Raw genomic sequence first — 22,141 nt, 5'->3', positions numbered from 1 at the left:
TTCCTCATCCAGCAAATGATATTACCATTTTCCAAGGTGCTTCCTAGGAGCAATCCTTGACTCCTCCTCAACATCCAGTTAACAACCAAATTTAGGCTAGGTGCAATAGCTCACGCCTATAATCCCAGCATTTCGGGAGGCCAAGGCAGGTGGATCATTTGAGGCCAGGAGTTCAAGACCAGCCTGACCAACAACGTGGAAACCCTTCTCATTTATATATATATATAGAAATATATACACACACGCATACACACATATATATATGTAAATCCAAATCTACTATTTCTACCTCTAAATGTGTCTTGAATTATCCATCTCTTTCCATCTCTGGGCTGTTACCTTACCTCAGTCTATTATGTTTTGTCTACATTAACATGACCAGAGTCTTGTTCCTTCTCTTCAGTTATTTGTAATGCAGCCTGTAATTCCTTTCTAAAATAAATCTGGTGAGGTCACTCCAACTGCTTTAGATCCTTCCATGGCTCCCTGCTGGCCCTCATATGAAGTTGGCCCTCATATGAAGTTGGCCCTCATGTGAAGTTGGCCCTCCATGATGTGGCCCTATTTGCCTCTCCATTCTGTTCTTTCCCAACCTTTCCACTGTTGAGATTCATTCGGGGTGCTGGCAAAATATTAGGGAAAGTTATAGATTGTAGTCTCAACCTTTTAGAAGGCCAAAAGGTTTAATTGGGACAGGCCGAAGGCAGCCGGCTCATATACATTAGATTAAGGAAAAGACAGTTGATAAGAGGCTTTCCCTGTTAAGTCTGTTTACCCCACATCCCTTTGTCTCTACTTTGTTTGCTCGTGTAAACTTTGTGCTGGATGGCCCTCTCACTGGGAGATCAAAAGGGAATTATCCATTAACAGTGTTTACTCTGGGCTCTGGAACCTAAAGCTTTTATCATTCATAAAACCACTCTTTTAATTATCCACAAGTGTGTTGACTTAGAACCTCTGTTATGAAATCTTTACTAAATAAATGTTAGGATGTGACAGGGTGGTCTTGGTTGATTGGCAGCAGTCATCCTCTGAAAGTAGTCAACGACCATCCCTAGCCCACTTGAATCACTAATGGTGTGAGAGTGCATTCATTCATCCGTCATCGAGTCAGGGTCTGCAGGACAGACCTCCGCAGGTGGTGATCCACGTCTCACTCTGTCCCCCATCTCTAGGCACCAGCCACACCCTCTGCTCTTCAGTGATACCAGCTTCTCTTCTATCTCTGGTCTTTGCACAGACTTTTCCCTTCACCTGGAATGCTTTCTTCAATCCTACCCCACTCTCTTTCATCTAGATAAGGTTTATTCCATTTTTATGTCTAGCAGTGAAGCCATTTCCCCTGAAAAACCTTCTCTAACCACCCCTCTACCCTCAGCCCAAAGTCTGGATTCGGAGCCCCTCTGAATGTTTCCATAGCGTTAAGAATTGCCTATTTACTTGTTTGTATCTATCACTAAACTATAAACTGTATGAGAACAGATGCTATCTCTGACTGGTTACTGTTCATCTCCAGCAATTAGCATAATGCCTGGCAGGTTCAACCTGCAACAAATATTTGTTGAATAAATTAACAGATGGCGTTATCTCCTTAAGTAAATCTTGCTTTTTTCACCTATTAAAACAGACATATAGGCCAGGCATGGTGGCTCACGCCTGTAATCCCAGCACTTTGGGAGGCTGAGGCGAGAGGATCTCTTGAGGTCAGGAGTTCAAGACCAGCCTGGCCAACATGGTGAAACCCCATCTCTACTAAAAATACAAAAATTAGCTGGGCATGATGGTGGGTGCCTGTAGTCCCAGCTACTAGGGAGGCTGAGGCAAAAGAATTACTTGAACCTGGAAGATGGAGGTTGCAATGAGCCAAGATCATGCCACTGCACTCCAGCCTGAGGCAATAGAATAAGACCCTGTCTCAAACACACACACACATGCACACCAACTTGTATAATTTAAAATATCACATGCTTGTTAGGGAACACTTGTAAAATACAGGAAAGTAATGAAAAAGTCTACCATCTATCTCACCACATAATGACCATTGCTATCATCCTGGCATATTTCTCTCCTATATAAAAATACACATTTGTTTATTGTTAAAATTACACTATAAGTACTATTTATTTATTTTATTGTGGCATAATATGCAAAACATAAAACTTGCCATTTTAACCATTTTAAGGTGTGCAGTTCGGTGCACTCAGCACACTCACATTGTTGTGCAAATATCACCACTATCTATCTGTCTCAGAACTCTTTCTTCTTCCCAAACTGAAACTCTGCACCCATTAAACAATAGTTCATCCTGTGTTTTCCCCTCCCTACAATTTATTTTTATTTGCATTTCTACCAAACTGAAAATAGCTGCTTCTTCCTTACTTAGTTTACATCAGCATTTCCATTTACTTAGCAGTGGTTTTGAGGATCCCATGGCAGATGTCATCCTTCCTACAGCTCTTTAGGGCTGTCAGGTATTTCAGTCAGGGTAAATTCTGGGTTCATAACATTTTAAAATCTCACTTTATTCTGAGGTTCCTAGTGCCAGAGCCCACCATACTTTTAGGGGGCTCCCAAGTTACAAATGAAAATGTGGTGAGGAGGACTCACTGAAGTTTTAATATAGGAGACTTATCTTTTATTCAATTTCTCTTTTAATTTATTTCCTAAACATAAAGAAATACTTTGAAAATTTTACATAGCATTATACATATATAATTAAGCATGAGCACATCTTAAAATTTTAAATCTTAGATCAGATCTTTCATTCCTAGGGTATTAAGAAGTGCTGGCAATTTGGCTGGGCATGGTGGCTCACGCCTGCAATCCCAACACTTTGGGAGGGTGAGGTGGGTGAATCACTTGAGCCCAGGAGGTAGAGGTTGCAATGGGCTGAGATCATGCCATCGTACTCCAGCCTGGGCAATGGGAATGAAACCCTGTCTCAAACAAACAAAAAAGTATTGGCAATTAGTGCTCCAGCAATAATTTCCCAATTTGAAATAAACCTACATGTAGACAAACTATTTAGGCCATTCCAAGAGTTACATAGCATTGGTTGAATATGTTTTCAGAGCATTCCAGGAAGCAGTGTGGCCAGCATTGCATGTTTGATACTTTAGAAACGTATGACACGTGTGTCTCTTATCCAGGTCTTTTGTTGTCTTAGTTTTGCTCACATAAATATTTATGAACATCTTCATCTTTTTGAGGGAGGGGATTATAGATCATTCTAATTCCATTCTATAGCATTTGGTACCATTCTATGCATATAACAGGCAGTCATTCAGAGCATTTTTGGCTTCACAGAATATGCAGTTAGAATTGTTCAAATTAGAGGTGTCAATGATGGGAATTAGAATCCTATATAATTCTAAGTCATTTGACTTAAATACAAAAGAGTGATTTTCCTTGGTAGGTAATGGTGAAGGGAGGCAGGAGTTAAGGAGAGGAGAAGAGATCCTAAGTCATTTATAAACTTCTCTGGAAACACAGGTGTTTGAAGACTTTTTAAAAGGTCATTCACCAAATTTTGTGTGTCTGTGTGTGTGTGTGTGTGTATGTGTTTTAAATAGACTTTATCTTTTAGAGAAGTTTTAGGTTCACAGCAAAATTGAATGGAAGGACAGAGATTTCCCATAGACCCCCTGCCCACACACATGCACTGAAGCAGGAGCAGCCTCTCTCAAACACCAAACAGGGAAGGAAGTGGTGATTTATTCAGCTGGGAGCTGCCCAGGTGCAAATACCTGCAACAGGTGAAAATACCTTAACAACCAAGCTCCTCGACAAAGAAATTTCTTGCCCTTTTAAAGGCTTACAATTCTAGAAATTACATGTGCAAGGGTCTTAATCCATGAAGTAGGCGGGACTACGTGACTCGGTGGGGGTTTGATCATGTTTAAGCAAAAACAATGCCTTCCAGACAGATTCCTCCATACCATGCCTGTGATCTACAGGAATGTGATTAAGGGTGGTGCCCAGTATGCCAGCCTTTACCTCTCCTACTGAAATGCAATGTAGAATTCTAGGGGGAAGGGCTCGTAGACGCTTAAGAGGATTAAGGGTCTCCTTCCTCACTCTCCCCTTTGAGAATCTCACCTACAGCATTAGTGAGAGTCCTTACTCTCATTCTCATTTTCCTAATCCTCTATTTTAGCTATTAACTTAGTAGGGCTGTTCCATTGCTCTGTTATGAGTTTAACTTCAAAAGTTGTATGCATAGAGGGTTCTGATGGATCGTAGCAGACATCAGATTGTCCATCCCCTGGGCTACACACCTTATACTGACTACCATTATATAAACAGGTTCCCTTCTGTGTCCCTGCACATTCATATTAACTGTAGAACAAAAAAATGGCAGTAACTTTCCATCCTACCTCAGTAACCTGGTGCACACACTGAGAGCATTCCCCAAAATCAGTTAATGTCCCTACTGTGTAAGTCCAAATTCTAAGAAGAATAAGTCCCATGATGAGTTTCTTCATGCTTCAGCCATGTGTGGACCAGCCATCTTCCAGGATGGGGCTGGAGCAAGGCCTGTTGTCCTTCTCAAGGTGATTCTGCAGTTGTTGTCTGTTTTCTTAGAGGGAGTACATCTAATTTTGAATAACACTAAGGGAAGTGTCTGCACCCACTTTAATCCTGTTTCCTGACACATTTTCCCTAAGCTATTCTTAATAGCCCAGTCCATCCAGTCCATCTTTCCGGAACTCTGTGGTCAGTAGGCAGCATGCAGCTTCCAAGTGATACCCAATGCAATTGCAGTTTTCCAGACCAAATCAGCCACAAATGCTGGTCTGTTGTCTGAGCTGATGTGCAATGGCAGTCCAAACCTAGGGATGAGATCTCAAAGAAGTACACAGATTACTTCATGGGCCTTTTCAGTCCTAGTCAGGAAGACCTCTACCCACCCAGAGTATGTGCACACCAGGACCGACAAATACTTATGTCCTCTACACTTGGGCATCTCAGTGAAATCTACCTGGAGATCTTCAAATGGAGCTGCTCCATAAGCTTGAAGGCCAGGGGGAATAATTGGACCTTGCCTCGCGTTGTGCTATCGACACATAATGTGTCGCTGTGCCACAGTTTTAGTCAGGGCCGATAAGTGTGAGATGTAAAAATACCAGCCTAACAACTTCTTAAGTGACTCTTGGCCTAAATAAGTGGTTTTTTGTACAGCCTGTACGACCGCAGCCCCTAATAGCTGCAGCACCACTACTCTTCCATCTGATAGCTGGATCCATCCCTCTTTAATTATTTGCCCCCACTCTGCTTGGAGAAAGTTTTTTTCCCTTGGAATAAGTGGGCACCAAGTTAGGTATCTGGGGAATTAGAGGGGCTCTAACTGCAGCTCGGTAGGGAGTAGATGCCACCTTATGTGCTGCTGAATCAGCTCAGGAATTTCCCAGGGCTACAGAGGTGTGGGCCAGCTGATGTCCTTGGCAGTGCACAACTGCCACCCTCCAGGGTTTCCAAACTGCTTCTAACAACTGCAAGATTTCATGTTGGTACTTTATTTCTTTTCCCCCGAATTTAACAGTCTTTTTCATTGTACAGTGCCCCATGTACTTGAAGGGTTAGAAAGGCATACCGGGAATCAGTACAAATGTTCACAGCCTTATCTTCACTCAGTTCTAGGGCTCAGGTCAGAGCAGTAAGTTCAGCCTTCTGAGCCTAAGTACCCCGAGGCAGTGGCTTGGCCTCGATTACAGTGTCCAGAGTTACTACTGCACAGCCTGCACACCTTTCTCCTCGTGGATTAACAAAACTGCTTCCATCCACATACAACTCCCAGTCTACTACCGTCCATGGTTGATCCCGAAGATCGGGCCTGCTAGAATAAACTGAGTCCAATACTTCAACACATTGTGTTCAACCGGGCCTTCTGACACTGGGAGCAAAGTGGCGGGGTTTAAAGTGTTGCAGACCTCAATAGTGATGTGGGGATTTTTACATAGCAGGCTCTGGTATTTGGTTAACCTAGCATTTGTCAACCAGTGATGCCCTTTGGTATTCATTAGAGTCACTACTGCGTGGGGTGCTTTGATATTTAAGCTCTGCCCCAGAGTTAGATTACCAGCCTCTTGTGCTAGCAGAGCAGTTGCTGCCAGGGCCCTTAAACATGAGGGCCATCCCTTCAAAACTCTGTCCAGCTGCTTGGACAGATAAGCTACAGACCTGGGCCGAGGTCCCACTGTTTGTGTTAGAACTCCAACTGCTATTTTTTCTCTTTCTGACCCATACAAAGTGAAGAGCTTTGTTAAATCGGGTAACCCCAAAGCTGGGCTGACAAAAGTTTCTCTTTCAGTTTCTGAAAGGCCTGCTGCTGCTGGGATCCCCATTCAAAGGGTTCCTTGTCTCCCCACTTAGTAACTTCATATAGGGGTTTGGCCAGTACTGCAAAGTTTAGAATCCACAATCTACAGAAACGGTGGCTCCCAGGAACTCTCTCACCTGCCTTCTAGTCTCGGGTCCTGGCAAATTGCAAATGACTTGTTTTCTCTCTGCTTCTAGGCTGCACTCTCCCTGCCAGATGGTGAACCCCAGATACTGCACTTGCTGTCAGCAAATTTGGGCTTTCTTTTTAGACACTTTATACCCATAGTCCTCCAGGTGCCGAAGCAAGGCATCTGTTCCTTTAGTGCACCCGACTGCTGTGGGGAGTTCCAATAAAAGGTCATCAGCATATTGGAGCAACACACAGCCTAAGTCCATAGCAGGAGATTTCTGGAGGTCATGGGCTGGTGCCTCCCCAAAGATGGTGGGAGAGTTCTTGAACCCCAGGGGTAGCCAGGTCCAGGTGTACTGGGTGGTTACACCTGTTTCTGGATTTTCCCATTGAAAAGCAAATAGTTTCTGACTCTCCGAGGCCAGTCTAATACTAAAGAAAGCATTCTTTAGGTCCAAGCAGGTGAACCAACTATCCTCTTCTGGCAATAATCCCAACAGCGTGTACGGGTTGGGTACAGTTGGGTGCAAAGTCACTGTAGCCTGATTAACCAAATGCAAGTCCTGCACTGGCCTGTAGTCTTTGATCCCTGGTTTAGGAACAGGCAAGGGTGGGGTGTTCCATGGAGACTGGCAAGGAACTGTAATTCCATAGTCCTTTAAGCACTTTAGGTGGACCTGAATGCCTTCTAGGGCCTCACAGGGAACTGGGTACTGCTTTTATCTACCCGGCTGAGCCCTGGGCTTGACCTCAGTGAGCACAGGGGTGTGGTTGATTTCCAGTCCTGGCGGATTGTCCTCTGCCCAGATCTTAGGCCATCGTCTTGCTACTTACTGCAGGTTCTATCTCCTGGTCTGGTTCAGTTAAGAAGAGCCTCCACCCTTCTTCACGAGGAATGCTGAGGGCCATTATGACTCCAGTTTTAGGCAGTGCTAGCTGTAAAATGCCACTCTCGGTGAAGGTGATGGTTGCCCGTAGCTTTCTGAGCAGATCCCTTCCTAGCAGGGGCAAAGGGCAATCAGACATGTATAAGAACTGGTGAATTACCTCATGACCCTCTACCTCACAAGTCTGAGACCAACAAAAAGACTGTTTCTCTGACACCCCAGTATCTCCAACAATATCGGTTGTTTCCTTTGATAGGAGGGATACAGGGGTGGTTACCACCAAACATTCAGCACCTGTGTCAACGAGGAAGTCAGTGTCCTTGCCCCCCACTGTCATCCTGACCATGGGCTCTTTGGGGGCAATTGAGCCCAGTCCCCTTCAGTCCAGTGGCCCTTCCATTAGACTGAACAGAGCTCCTTCACTTGTATCTGAAGCCTCATGCTTAAGGTCTCCCTGTTTTCCTGTCAGCTGGGGGCACTTGTCCTTCCAGTGTCCCACTTCCCTACAGTAAGCACAATGGTTATGCTGCAGGTGCAGCAACTAGACTGGGTAGGCTTCCAGGAGCCCCCATTCCCTGTCCTTCTGGGGGTGCTCCTCTAATAGTGGTAGCTATCAAGTCAGCGCTTTGTCAAGCTTGACGCTCGTTTTCTCTACAGCTTACTGCATCTCTCTTTACAAACACCTGGTTAACTATTGCCAATAACTGTGAAGTATTTATACTCGCAAATCCTGCTGCTTCTGTAACTTTCTCCTAATGTCTTCTGCACACTGACTGACTAATGCCATATTTACCATGCGTTGGTTTTCAGGCCTCTCAGGATCGAAAGGAGTGCAATAGGCTTCACGCAGTCTTTCATAAAACTGTGCCGGGCTTTCCTCTTTCCCTTGAATGACCTCAGAGACTTTTTCGATATTTGTACCTTTCTGGGCTCCCTTTTTCAATCCTTCCAGTAAGGCCTGTCTGTACCAGGTTAGCCTTTGCATGCCCTTTGGGGTGTTTGGATCCCACTAGGGGTCAGTCCCTGGCAGCTGGGCCCTGACATACTCTTGGGGGTTCTGGTAATCTACTGGAACATGCTCCTCCAAACATTTGGAAGCAGCTTGAAGTACTCTCCGCCTTTCACCAGTGTTTAAAAGATACATAAGCAGCTGGTGGCAGTCAGCCCAAGTGGGGTTATGTGTCTAGACAATAGTTTGCAGTAGGTCAATGAGAGCTTGGGGCTTCTCGGTATAAGAAGGGGTGTCATTTTTCCAGTTGATAAGATCAGCGAGGTGAACCGCAGGTACGTGAAAACATGTCTTTCCACCATCCACTCCTGTATACCTTTGCACTCTTAAAGGCATCTGCACCCCTGCCTTGGGTTGCAGACGGGCTGCTAGAGGGGGAGTCCCTCCTGGGAGGCGAGTGGCTATGGGAGGAGTCCCTCTGCATTCTTTCTTTTCTGGGTGGTTTGGAGGTGTGCAATTCTGGCGGGGATGCTGAGGCTTCAGGCCCAGGGGCAAGGACTCCTTCCTCCTGACAAGTGTCAGGGAGGGAGTATCATCAGCAAAAGCCCTTCTGCCATTGGATCTGTCAGGACCTTAGAAGCCTGTGTCCCTCGGCGGGTGGAGCAGAGTTTTTCCCCAGCTGCCTGCGCCTTTGCCATCGGTACAGTTGCTGACTGTTCTCTCAGCCACTGTGGAGGGTTTAGAACTAGCTGTAGCCACAAGTCTATGTATGGAAATTGATCAGGGTGTCCTAGCTTGCATGTAACCTTATGCCATACTTTGGAGACAAGAGGCCTGTCTAGGCTTCCCTCTGAGGGCCAATCCACCCCAACCAAATGCTGGCCAGTCTACCTCACATAAGGTCCTAAGCTTTCCTGGTGTCATAATCACTCCATAATCCCCACTAAATCCCTTCTTGAAAATTTTCAGCATAGCCCCAGAGGAGTAGGCTTGCTATGAGTGTGACCCATGTTTTGCACAGAAAACAGTACTCACAGGCAGTAGAGTTTTACTCTACCCTCAGTTTTTCCCTCCCTGTACTGCGTGACACACTTTTTCAGTTTCCCTTCTGGCCGGTAGGACCATCTCCCTCTTGGGAGTGCTTGCGACGCTGCTTGGCATTGGAGAGTTCGTTAATCCCCCTGCAATACCTAGACTGTGAGGGCACCTCCTTCTAGCCATATGTGGATTGCCCCTAATCCCAGCTGGACCCACAATACACTCTGAGCTTACAGACCTCTCTAATGGACCTGCCATGCCCACATTTCATGGCTGGTGAGTCCAACTGGACCCCTCCAATCACTCACACAGTCATGCACCTCACCCAGTTTTTCCCACCCTGCATGGTGCAATACACTCTCTTTTATATTCGATTCAAGCCAGTAGGACCGTCTCCCTCTCGGGAGTGCTTTCAGATGCCACTTAGCATTGGAGAGTTCATTAATCCCCCTGCAATACCTAGATTGCGAGGGCACCTCCTTCTAGCCGTATGCGAATCTCCCCTGATCCCAGCCAGCCCCACAGGAGCTTGCAGCCCTCTCTAACGGACCTGCCGCTCCCACATTTCATGGCCGGTGAGTCCAATTGGACCCCTCCAATCATTCACACAGTCATACACCTCCCTTCACCCAAATTGAAACCAAAAGCAAGACTTCCAAGGTTAGTTACAGAGAGAGAGAGAGAGCGCCAAGTTCAAGAGTGCCAAATCTGGCACACATGGGTGATTAGGCCATGTTTCCACTTAAAGGAGGTGGGCGAGTTTCCCAGGACCGGTCCTACCGTGTTTTTGTCATCCAGACACTTCAGGCACCCATTCCTTCTCAGTGTTCAGCCACTGGGTGGATCCACACTGTGGGGGCCTACCCTGCTTTTGCTCTGGCGAGGCATTCCACTGGGGCCAATGCCTATGTCGCCCAAATGGGCTGGAGTCCCCACAGGGGTGCTCCACAGGGCAAGGCAAAACCTCCTGGGAGGCTGTCCCAGCCGTCCGCCAACCAAAACTCATTTCCCAGTCAGGGAACCAAAATGAAGCAGGGGTGGCCGCAAACAAACCTCTTGAACACCAAACGGGGAAGGAAGTGGTGATTTATTCGGCCAGGAGCTGCGGCAGGTGAAAATACCTTAATAACCAAGCTCCTTGACAAAGTAAATCCTTGCCCTTTTAAAGGCTTACGATTCTAGAAATTACATGTAAAGGATCTTGATCCATGAAGTAGGCGTGGGGTATGTGATTAGGTGGGGGTTTGATCATGTTTAGCAAAAACAATGCCTTCCAGAAAGATTCCTCCATACCATGCCTGCGATCTACAGGAGTGTGATTAAGGGTGGCACCCAGTCTGCCAGCCTTTACTTCTATTGAAATGCAATGTAGAAGTCTAGGGGGAAGGAGTCCTCAAAGCTTAAGAAGATTAAGGGTCTCCTTCCTCAGCATAGCCCCCCCATTATCAACATCTCCCCCAGAGAGGTGTTTGTTCTAGTGGATGAACCTACACTGACACATCATTGTCACCCAAAGTCCATAGTTCACAGGAGAATTCACTGTTTGTGTACATTCTATGGGTTTGGGCAAATGTATAATGGCATATATCCACATTATAGTGTCATACAGAGTATTTTCAGTGCCCTGCAAATCCCCTGTTCTCCACCTATTCATCCCTCCCTCTCTGCATCTCCACCCCCAACCCTGGTGACCACTGATCTTTTTACTGTCCCATAGTTCAGACAGTTTGTTTTTTTCAGACAGACATAGAGCTCTCTTTCCCTTAGTTTCCATTCTCTTATTTCTTTTTCCCCATCAATCATAAAAGGCTATGAGGTTTTTTCTTTAAGTGTTGAACACTATCCTACTTGTCAAGTTAAAATATAAGCTCCTGGCTGGGTGCAGTGGCTCATGCCTGTAATCTCAGCATTTTGGGAGGCTGTGGCAGGAGCATCACTTGAAGCCAGGAGTTCGAGACTAGCCTGGGCAACATAGCAAGACCCCATCCCTACACAGACCACACACACACACACACACACACACACACACACACACACACACACACACTCTCTTGCCAGAATTAAAGCTGCAAGTTTTCCTCAGGTGCTTAGATCAGTCCTTCAATTAGATTCAGATTGAGATGCTTCCTCTTTGAAACAATGATTCCCTTTCTATCATGTCCAATAAGAAAAAAAATAAAAATTAAACAATATTGCCTGTAATCCCAGCTACATGGAATGTGGAGACACAAGAATTGCTTGAACCCGGCAAGCAGAGCTTGCAATGAGCTGAGATCATGCCACTGCACTCCAACCTGGGCAACAGAGCAAGATTCTATCACAAAAACAAAACAATATGATTTTTCCTCTAAGTCCTGCATAGGAAAATGTTAAGAAATAGGTCTACCAGGAAAGAAGGAAGTAAGAATGTTTGACTAGATCTTCTTGGAAAAATTATACTTTCTTGCTTGTCTTCCTAACAGTTCTCCAAAGCTTCGTACCTTGGCCAGAGGCCTGTCTCCTGCGTACCTGAGGTTTGGTGGCACCAAGACAGACTTTCTAATTTTCGATCCCAAGAAGGAATCAACCTTTGAAGAAAGAAGTTACTGGCAATCTCAAGTTAACCAGGGTGAAAATTGTTAAAGATTAACTCTATATTTTAATTAACATGAGTTTGTCATGAGAATGCTTAGAGAAAAATGTTATTGCTCACACCTAACAATTCATAAGAGATTAACTTCCTCTCCCCTCATCTGGCCTAAGGAGAAACCTGAACAAAAGGAGGAGGCAGGGCTGGATGTGGTGGCTCATGCCTGTAATCCCAGAACTTTGGGAGGCCAAGGCAGGTGGATCACGTGAGGTCATGAGTTCGAGACCAGCCTGACCAACATGGAGAAACCCCCATCTCTACTAAAAATACAAAATTAGCTGGGCATGGTGGCTCATGCCTGTAATCCCAGCTACTCAGGAGGCTGAGGCAGGAGAATCGCTTGAATCTGGGAGGCAGAGGTTGCAGTTAGCCGAGTTGGCACTACTGCACTCCAGCCTGGGCAACAGAGCAAGACTCTGTTTCAAAAGAAAAAGAAAAAAGAAAAAAAAGGAGGAGGCAGTGGGCAGGTTTCCTTATCATGATGTTTGTCATGTTCAGTGTGAGACTTCACAAAAAAAAGATGTCCTGAATATAACTGAAAGCTCATTGTACTGCAAATATTAATAGAACAGTGATTGTTAGCTGAAGGACAGAGCTGCTTGGAGGGAGCAAGTAGGTAGAATTGCATCAAACTAAAGACAGTATTTCTAGCTGAAGACACGATGATAGATTGAAGGATATAGATTCTAAAAATAGAATGTGAGTGAAAGAGATCCATGATCACCTGGGTGAATTTAAATATTAGGAGTCCCTGAGCAAGTGCTCCCAGGCAGAACACTCATGCCGAGTCTCCCAAGTCCAGAGGATGTATATAGAATACATTATATACACGTTATTATAATTCAGTGGTATACACAATATTTTCAGTACTTTTTTTCTTTTTAAATTATTAAAAAAGTGGGCGAGGAAAAAGAAAAAAAAATTATTAAAAAATATAGATAGGGTCTCTCCACATTGCCCAGGCTGGTCTCAAACAGACTCTAATGTTGGAGCTTATACACCTCCAGGGCCATTTTATACACATTTTATTTTATTTATTTATTTATTTTTAAGAGACAGGGTCTCGCTATGTTGCCCAGGCTGGAGTGCAGTGGCTATTCACAGGCGGGATCCCACTACTGATCAGCACGGGAGTTTTGACCTACTCCATTTCCGACCTGGGCCAGTTCACCCCTCCTTAGGCAACCTGGTGGTCCCCTGCTCCCGGGAGGTCACCATATTGATGCCAAACTTAGTGTGGACACCCAATCGGCATAGTGCACTACAGCCCAGAACTCCTGGGCTCAAGCAGTCCTCCCGCCTCAGCCTCCCAAGTAGCTGGGATTACAGGCACACGCCACTGCGCCCGGCTATGCATGTTTTATTTTATAAAACGTGTATAAAATGGCCCTGGAGGTGTATAAGCTCCAAAGTTAGATTCTGATTTTAGCAAGCTTGTCAGGCGATTCTGATATTGAAAGTCTGTGGCCTTCACCTGAGAAACCCGCCCTAGGGAGCCACGAAAATGTGTCCTGTCTTTCAGAAGTGCTATCAGACATCCAACGGAAGTTAAATCATTATCTTAATTACTAGGCTGGGTGCAGTGGCTCACACCTGTAATTTCAACACTTTGAGAGCCTAAGGCAGGAGGATCACTTGAGCCCAGGAGTTTGAGACCAGCCTGGGCAACATAGAGAGACCCTATCTATATGTTTTTAATAATTTTTTCTTTTTCTTTAACCTTTTTTTCTCCTGCCCCCCTTTTAATAATTTAAAAAGAAAAAAAGTACGGAAAATATTGTATATACCATTGAATTATAATAACGTGTATATAATGTATATACTCATTATATGGAATATTTGATTATTTCATATATTATATCTTTTCCTTCTGTTTATTTCCTTCAGTTAGGAAGTATTTAGAACAGTTCATCAGTAATTAGGGCTAAATTGATGGAATAGTAATTAGAGAAAACAGAAAAAAGACAGTTGGGTTCTCTTTGAATACCAGGTTGGAATTGTTTATAAGTTTGTTTTGTGTTTTGGGGGGTTTTTTTTAGACAGAGTCCTACTCTGTTGCCCAGGCTGGAGTGCAGTGGCACAATCATAGCTCACTGCAGCCTCAACCTCTTGGGCTCAAGCAATCTTCCCACCTCTGCCTCCTGAATAGCTGGGACCACAGGTGCATGCCACCACACCCAGCTATTTTTTAAATTTTTTGTAGAGACAGTCTTTCTACGTTGTCCAGGCTGGTCTTAAACTCCTGCACTCAAGTGATCCTCCTGTCTTGGCCTCCCAAAATGTTGGGATTACAGGTATAGCCACCACACTTGACCTAGTTTCTGTTTAGACTTGGCCCTTTCCCACCAGTCATGTGTGTCCAAAAGATCTCATAAGTTCAGACAGGAAACTGTCCTTTGCTCATCAGTTTTCTTCATCCTGTGTCTAGGAGGACGGTGAGTGAGGGGAACTGGAGTTATCCAAGTTCCTCTGAAACATCCTCTGTGAGCCCAGGGACAGATGAGGCACCAGCTGCCAGCGAGTCAGTGTGCAGCTTTCCAGAAGGGAAGTTGTCAACCAGTCAGCCAGCCCTGGCAGCCAGCACCAAGCGACCCTACTGTCTTGTGATAAAGAAATGGTCTGCCTGACAGGATGGGGTGGATTTTTCTTTTTTCTTTTCTTTTTTTTTTTTTTTTTTTTTTTGAGACAGGATCTGGCTCTGTCTCCCAGGCTGGAGTACAATGGGGGGATCTCAGCTCACTGCAGCCTCTGCCTCCCAGGCTCAAGTCATCCTCCCACCTCAGTCTCCTGAGTAGCTGGGACCACAGGCACACGCCACCACACCCAGCTAATTTTTTATATTTTTAGTAGAAACGGGGTTTTACTATGTTGTCCAGGCTGGTCTCAAACTCCAGAGCTCAAGCTATCCATCCACCTCGGCCGCCCAAAATGCTAGAATTACAGGCATGAGCCACTGTGCCTGGCCGGGGTGGATTTTTTCAGTGCACAAGTTGTGGTCCAAGAGCTTTGATGATACCAAGTTCAAGGGCAGAAAAAGTCAATGATTCCCACCCATCCTACCTCCCATGATGGCAAGAGGAAATCACCACACTGCAGATACAGTCCATGTAAAACCAATTGCTGTGGATTTTGAAAGTGAACCTTAAGAGAACTGTACTGTTTTCTTCACTAGGGTTCTCTGGTTATTTCAAGCTTTTTTTTTTTTTTTTTTTGAGACGGAGTCTCATTTTGTTGCCTAGTGTCACCCAGGCTGGAGTGCAATGGTGCGATCTTGGCTCACTACAACCTCTGGGAGTGAGGAAGTGATTCTCCTGCCTCAGCCTCCCAAGTAGATGGGATTACAGGTGCCTGCCACCATGGCCAGCTAATTTTTTTGTATTTTTAGTAGAGACAGGGTTTCACCATTTGACCAGGCTGGTCTCAAACTCCTGACCTCAAGTGATTCACCCGTCTCAGCCTCCCAAAGTGCTAGGATTACAGGCATGAGCCACTACGCCTGACCAGTAATTTCAAGCTTCTGAGGAGTCCTCTAAATTGTTAAATAACTTGGAGCTATGTCCAGCGTATCCGTGTTCAGCGTATGTTCAATATTTCTTAGGAAACCTGCCCTTGTTTGTTTTCTTTGTGGTGATTGATGAGCCAGCAAATTTGACACGTGTTACGGAATGTATGTTTTCTCTGCTCTCCTACCTCATAACCAGAACTTAATTATCCTGCTTTAGTCACATAAATAGCTAACTAAATAAATATATGGAATTTCAACCTGCTTACTGTGAAAACAGATCCTCTTAAATGATCTCTTCCACTTGCAGATATTTGCAAATCTGGATCCATCCCTCCTGCTGTGGAGGAGAAGTTGCAGTTGGAATGGCCCTACCAGGAGCAACTGCTGCTCAGAGAACACTATCAGAAAAAGTTCAAGAACAGCACCTACTCAAGTAAGAAATGAAAGGCACCCTAGAGGTATTCCAGCCCCAGAGATATTTGGATAGGCTGGACTCGGGCACCAATCTATCAAGTCCTACAGAACTTGTATAAAGCTAAAAATACTGAAGCATTTCCCAAATGGGAAATCCTGAACTCAAAATTTGTTTGTTTTTTCTTCATCTGACATTGCCTAATAGCCACAGAGTGAAAGATAAATCAATCATTCATGATCTAACAATGATCTTCACTGCTCTAAAAAACTAGGGAGTCTGGGAAAATATGAATATATTCCTTAAGTAAAATTAAAATACAGATATGTAAAGGGTAAAATGCAGACATCATTCATACCTTGCTGTCCATCCCCCTCCCAGAAATAACTCCCAGGATGCATTGGTTTAGAGCATTAGGCAGGGGGACCCTGAGTCACTCCAGATGGTCTTGGCCACCAAGCAGCATTCTTTTTGTTTCTTCTGAGGCTTTGCAGACACAGGGCTAGCTCAGCTAACATTATTGTATTTCCAGTCACTAAAATAGTCTTCCAGTCTTCCAAATAGTATGACATTGTCACATGGGGCTTTAAAGCAAGTGAAACAAGCAATCCTCTTTTTGGACCTAGAAATAGAAATTCCATTTGACCCAGCAATCCCATTACTGGGTATATATCCAAAGGATTATAAATCGTTCTACTATAAGGACACATGCACACAAATGTTCATTGCAGCACAGTTTACAATAGCAAAGACCTGGAACCAACCCAAATGCCCATCGATGATAGACTGGGCAGGGAAAATGTGGCACATATACACCATGAAATATTATGCAGCCATCAAAAACGATGAGTTCGCGTCCTTTGTAGGGACATGGATGAACCTGGAAACCATCATTCTCAGCAAACTGACACAAGAACTCAAAATCAAACACCACATGTTCTCACTCATAGGCGGGTGTTGAACAATGAGAACACATGGACACAGGGAGGGGAGCACTACACACTGGGGTCTGTTGGGGGGAATAGGGGAGGGACAGCGGGGGTTGGGGAGTTGGGGAGAGATAGCATGGGGAGAAATGCCAAATATAGGTGAAGGGGAGGAAGGCAGCAAATCACACTGCCATGTGTGTACCTATGCAACAATCTTGCATGTTCTTCACATGTACCTGAAAACCTAAAATAAAATAAAAAAGAATTATATTTTTATCTGAAGGTTGACGTTTATACCCAACTGAGGGGTAATGTTGCCCCATGTCTCAGTTAGAGAAGTAACCTGCTCAGATACCCTAAAGCTCTTCTTTTGACTTTTGAAAACAAATTATCTTGAAGTTACTGTACTTTATCTGGGTTAGTTAACATTATTTAAAGTATATCGTTTTAATTAATAAATTATGTTTGTAAGATTTTACTATATACTACCTGGAGTTCCATGTATCAGATGGATTTCAAATTTATATACATTTTTATGTATATGGTACAGAAAAATATGTGATCCATAAGAAATCAGAAAATAGTTTATATGCTAATAGCTAATGTCCTCTAAACTTTTTTTTTTTTTTTTTGCATTTTAAGAGGGAGATCAACTCTGATACTTTAGTAAGTGTAATTAATTATTGAATGGAATGTGGCATAAGGCAGGGCCGTTTCAGATCCCATTAAAGGAATGACATGTACCACAGAACCACAGAAGTAAGGTCATGTTTGTGATAAATCATTATAGCTCTGCTAGGAGAAGACCCTGTGGTATTAGGTAATTAATGGATTTGCTCTTAAAACACATGTCCCAGAAGATATAGGTAAGTCTTGGGGAGGTCATATTAAACATTATACCGGTTTATCTTAAATTTCTAAGAAAGTTTTGCGACTTCACATGATCTTTCTATTACCAGAATGGTAGGTTTCCAACTCCAGTACTTGGCTTTCATAGTTCCTACACCAGGGGAAATGCCTTCCTCTGCTAACTGTGCAACTGGATTAGTTGGTGTGAGTCCAGCCACCCTGCTGGCAATGCCAAAATGTATAACGAATACAGAATTTTATTTGTATTTGAAACATTTGACTTCTGGCTTGAAATTTTCAGTTTTCATGGGCACGTCATGGAAACAGAAATCTACTGTGTTTAGTTTGGGCACCTACTCGTTGTAGTGACAGATATTTCAGAAGCCAATAGGAGATTCCACACATTGTTCCGAACCTGTGGCTGAGGTTGGTAATGCCTGAGCGACATGGGGACATACCATAGAGGAAGAGGTAGCAAAAGCCTGCTGAGACAAGGACATGTTCATTGCTTAGCTAGTGGCCTGCACCCTTAAAACAGGTGTCCCAGAAGATATAGGTAAGTTTTCTAACACAGGTCCTCTTGAATGGTGTGCTCCACTTAAGCAGAAGATGACAAAAACATTTGTCATGGGAATATGGACTCACATTTTAAACCTGTTTGAGCAGGAAAAGGAAGCAATGTTACAGATGTAATTCTGGGTGTGACAGCAGAAAGGATGATGACTCCCTTATTAAAGTAATCATCCTGAGTGAGCTAACTCTTTGTACTTCTTCTTCTCCTCCTGTTCCCCTCATCACCCCATTCTTCCATCCCCTACACCCCGGCCCACACTGGATGCTGACATAGACTTCCATGATATAGTGCAAGGGAAAGAGTCTGCCATTTTTTTCGAGGTGTCGTCTTGGTTACCTTGATTCCAAGGATCTCTCCACTGTTTATACAGTAAGAGATGAGAGTTTGGAAAAGGATTGGAGATACAATAATGAATTGCAAGTTTTTAAAATGTTCTTTCTATTGTGGGGAAGGAGTAGGCTAGGTGGCCCTTCTTTTTTAAAAAAAAAAAATTTATTTTAGAGTAGATTTGGCCAGGCACGGTGGCTCGCGCCTGTAATCCCAGCACTTTGGCAGGCCGAGGCAGGTGGATCACTTGAGGTTAGGAGTTTGAGACCAGCCTGGCCACACATTGAAACCCTGTCTCTACTAAAAATATAAAAATTAGCCAGGCATCATGGCATGCACCTGTAGTCCCAGTTACTTTGGTGGAGGAGGCAGGAGAATCGCTTGAACCCATGAGGCGGAGGTTGCAGCGAGCCAAAATCGTGTCACTGCACTCCAGCCTGTGTGACAGAACGAGACTCTGTCTCAAAAAAAGAAAAAAAAAGAGTAGATTTGAACTCAGTCATCAATAGCCTCTATTCCAGGAGATGTTACAGTTTATTATGTTATAGGGGGTGTATAATAGAACTTCAAGCTATGTAAATTCCAAGCACATTTGGAAGAATGAAGAAATGGAGGAAGGGGAATGTATGAGCGCAAGTGTTCCAGGTTTTGTGAAAATGCTATAAGCTTTGTACACAGGGATAGTACAAAGTGCTATTTATCTGTAAGAGATTTTTTGTGATTTACAGACAGTTTTCACATGTGATATTTCAACCTTGGTTTTATGGAGTAGGCATGTGATGGTGTTTGTCCAAGAACTATAGATCCATAGTTGAGGTTCACGCAGGGTAAAGATATTACCCCCAATCATATTATGGTCTGTAAGTGGGAGAGCTGTGCCTGGAGCTCAAGTCTTATGATTCCTGATCTAGGACACTTTCTACAACATGATTTTGCAATATACAAGCCTATAATATGTGACTAAAGCAGGTGAGTTACCCCTTGTAACAGGCTCTAGTAATGGCACTGCCACCAAATGGCTGTGTGATATTGGGCAAAGACTTACCTTGTTTGGATCTCAGTTTCCTCCTAGAAAAATGAGGGTAGAGGTTAAGCTGGTGATCCCAAAGCCTCCATACTGCCCTCAACTGTGGATCTAGATCCAGTAGAATGCTGGGTCACAGGACTCTAGAGAGTTTTTCAAACCCAAAGGTCTGTCATTCCTTGACGGTAGGCAGCAGCTTTTGGAAGCGGGTGACACAGCAAATATCAAAACACCTAAAACTTACAAGAGTTGTTTCTGCCTGATGGCCTTTATAATTAATATCAGTTTTTTTGTTTTTTGAGACAGAGTCTTGCTCTGTCACCCAGGCTGGAGTACAGTGGCGTGACCTCAGCTCACTGCAACCTCCACCTCCCAAGTTCGAGCAATTCTGTCTCAGAGTAGCTGGGACTATAGGTGCATGCCACCACACCCAGCTTATTTTTGTATTTTTAGTAGAGACGGGTTTCACCATATTGGTCAGGCTGGTCTTGAACTCTTGACCTCAGGTGATCCATCTGCCTCAGCCTCCCTAAGTGCTGGGATTACAGGCATGAGCCACCACACCCAGCCTAAATAGTTAATATTTAACATTATATTATAGTTATCCAAGTAATTCAGGCCAAAGATTTAGAAAATAAAACAAAAACAAAGTCACTTTTAAGGGGTACATTTGCCAGATAGATAATTTTTTTTTAACTACAAGAGTTCAGGAATGAATTACTCTTTAACAAACGACTCTAGATATACATGAAAATTAGAAGGACTTTCTATGCATATGATAATCAATTTAAAGACAACATTTAAAATAATATTGTTGCCACTCTCAAAAAGTGATAATATAACAGCTGATGGTTTAAAAAGCAGAGGACAGAAGTCCCCAAACTTATGGCACCTTAATATGTCAGAAAATTTTTTTACAGCATACCTAGGCAACAAATAATACCTGTGTTTTGATTATTAAATTGTAAGATCTACACAACCTAATATAATCGGTCTTGTGTTGTCCAATAGATGTTGATGTTTTTCTCTTGCAAACTTAAAAGATCCTGCAGTGCCTCTGTGAATAGCATTGCCTGGTTAAAGTTGAATTTCAGATAAATAACTAATTTTTTTATGTTAATTTTTTTTTCTTTTCTTTCTTTTTTTTTCTTTTGAGACAGGGTCTCATTCTGTTGCCCAGGCTGGAGTGCAGTGGCGTGATCATGGCTCCCTGCAGCCTTGACCTCCCTGAGCTCAGGTGCCTCCCACCTCAGCCACCCAAGTAGCTGGGACTACTGCTACGCACCATCATACCCAGCTAATTTTTGTGTTTTTTGTAGAGACGTGGTTTTACCATGTTGCCCAGGGTGGTCTGGAACTCCTGGGCTCAAGCGATCTGCCCACCTCGGCCTCCCAAAGTACTGGGGTTACAGGCATGGGCCACTGCACCTGGCCCCTGTGTTAAGTACTTCTTCACGATTACATAGGACACGCACTAAAAATTATTTATTGCTTATCTGAAGTTCACATTTAACTAGGTGTCCTGCACTTTTAGTTACTAAATCCTGCAGCTGTACCCATGCATTCACCGGTGCTCCCCAGCCTGCCTTGTACAGAGTTTGGAAACCACGGTCCTATATCCCTAGGTCAATTTTTTAATGTAAAATTTGAAATATAATTTAAATTATCAAAATGTTTTGTAACTGAACTTGTGACCAGAGACATTTAGATCATGAAGAGTGGGCTTTATGCTAACTAATGACAGTCTGGCTATGCATGTGGAGCACTGAGCTATAAATTGTGGCTTCCCCAATTCTCCTCATGTCACTTGAACAAAACCTAAGTGTCAGACCAGAGCTTCTGATCTCTTCCATGGGACTTCATTCAACAGCTGGAGCAAATGAAGTCAGGCTGATTTTTTTCAAAATTTTTCCAATTTCGTTGTCTCATAGACATAATCATTTATTAGGACTAGAATTTCTTCAGTTTAACAACAGAAATAGTAATTCATTATGAAAAGCAAATCTGGAGGCCTTCTTCACTGTGGTGCCAAGCTAATCATTAAATTGCAACATTTTTCTTTTAGGAAGCTCTGTAGATATGCTGTACACTTTTGCAAATTGCTCAGGACTGGACTTGATCTTTGGCCTAAATGCATTATTAAGAACAGCAGATTTGCAGTGGAACAGTTCTAATGCTCAGTTGCTCCTGGACTACTGCTCTTCCAAGAGGTATAACATTTCTTGGGAACTAGGCAATGGTAAGTACCCGAGGGAATAATTCATTAATAAGGAGATGCCCCACTAGCATTATTTCTTCCTATTTATGACACTCTTTTTAATATTAGCAAATATACTCCTGCCTGGGCACATTCTTACAAGTGCTCAACAATGCAACTTTTGGAACTGCAGATGGCAGAAAACTCCTGTATCTATTCTAGAACCTATTATTGCTAATCCCAGTTTATGTTACGTTTGAAGTGAGAACCAGCTGGAGCTAGCAACCTTCCTAGCTCCCAAGTTCCCTTGAGATTTTCAGAATCACTTAATCCTATTATGCTTGGCAGGCTGGCCTCAGCAAAACTGGGA

The 22,141-nt window shown here is 43.7% G+C and overlaps 1 protein-coding gene and 1 long non-coding RNA gene across 3 annotated transcripts in view; one reads left to right on the top strand and one right to left on the bottom strand.

Annotated features, from left to right (window-relative positions):
- Positions 1-22,141, top strand: part of HPSE (heparanase) — a 56,058-nt gene that overhangs the window by 8,568 nt on the left and 25,349 nt on the right. For both annotated transcript variants that reach the window (XM_064368727.1, XM_012447062.2), the window contains exons 2-4: positions 11,788-11,933; positions 15,767-15,892; positions 21,640-21,813. In XM_064368727.1, coding sequence (XP_064224797.1) covers positions 11,788-11,933; positions 15,767-15,892; positions 21,640-21,813 — 446 coding nt within the window. The remainder of the gene's footprint in view (positions 1-11,787; positions 11,934-15,766; positions 15,893-21,639; positions 21,814-22,141) is intronic.
- Positions 7,276-22,141, bottom strand: part of LOC135271467 (uncharacterized) — a 30,649-nt gene continuing 15,783 nt past the window's right edge. Inside the window, exon 3 of the long non-coding RNA XR_010339625.1 lies at positions 7,276-7,449. This is a non-coding gene — a long non-coding RNA (uncharacterized LOC135271467). The remainder of the gene's footprint in view (positions 7,450-22,141) is intronic.

The sequence above is a fragment of the Aotus nancymaae genome, unplaced genomic scaffold (genome assembly GCF_030222135.1).
Source record: "Aotus nancymaae isolate 86718 unplaced genomic scaffold, 86718_ANA_hifiasm-v0.15.2.pri h1tg000006l, whole genome shotgun sequence".
Lineage (NCBI taxonomy): Eukaryota > Metazoa > Chordata > Mammalia > Primates > Aotidae > Aotus > Aotus nancymaae.
The sequence above is the reverse complement of the archived record's forward strand: the minus strand, read 5'-3'. Positions and strand labels throughout refer to the sequence as shown.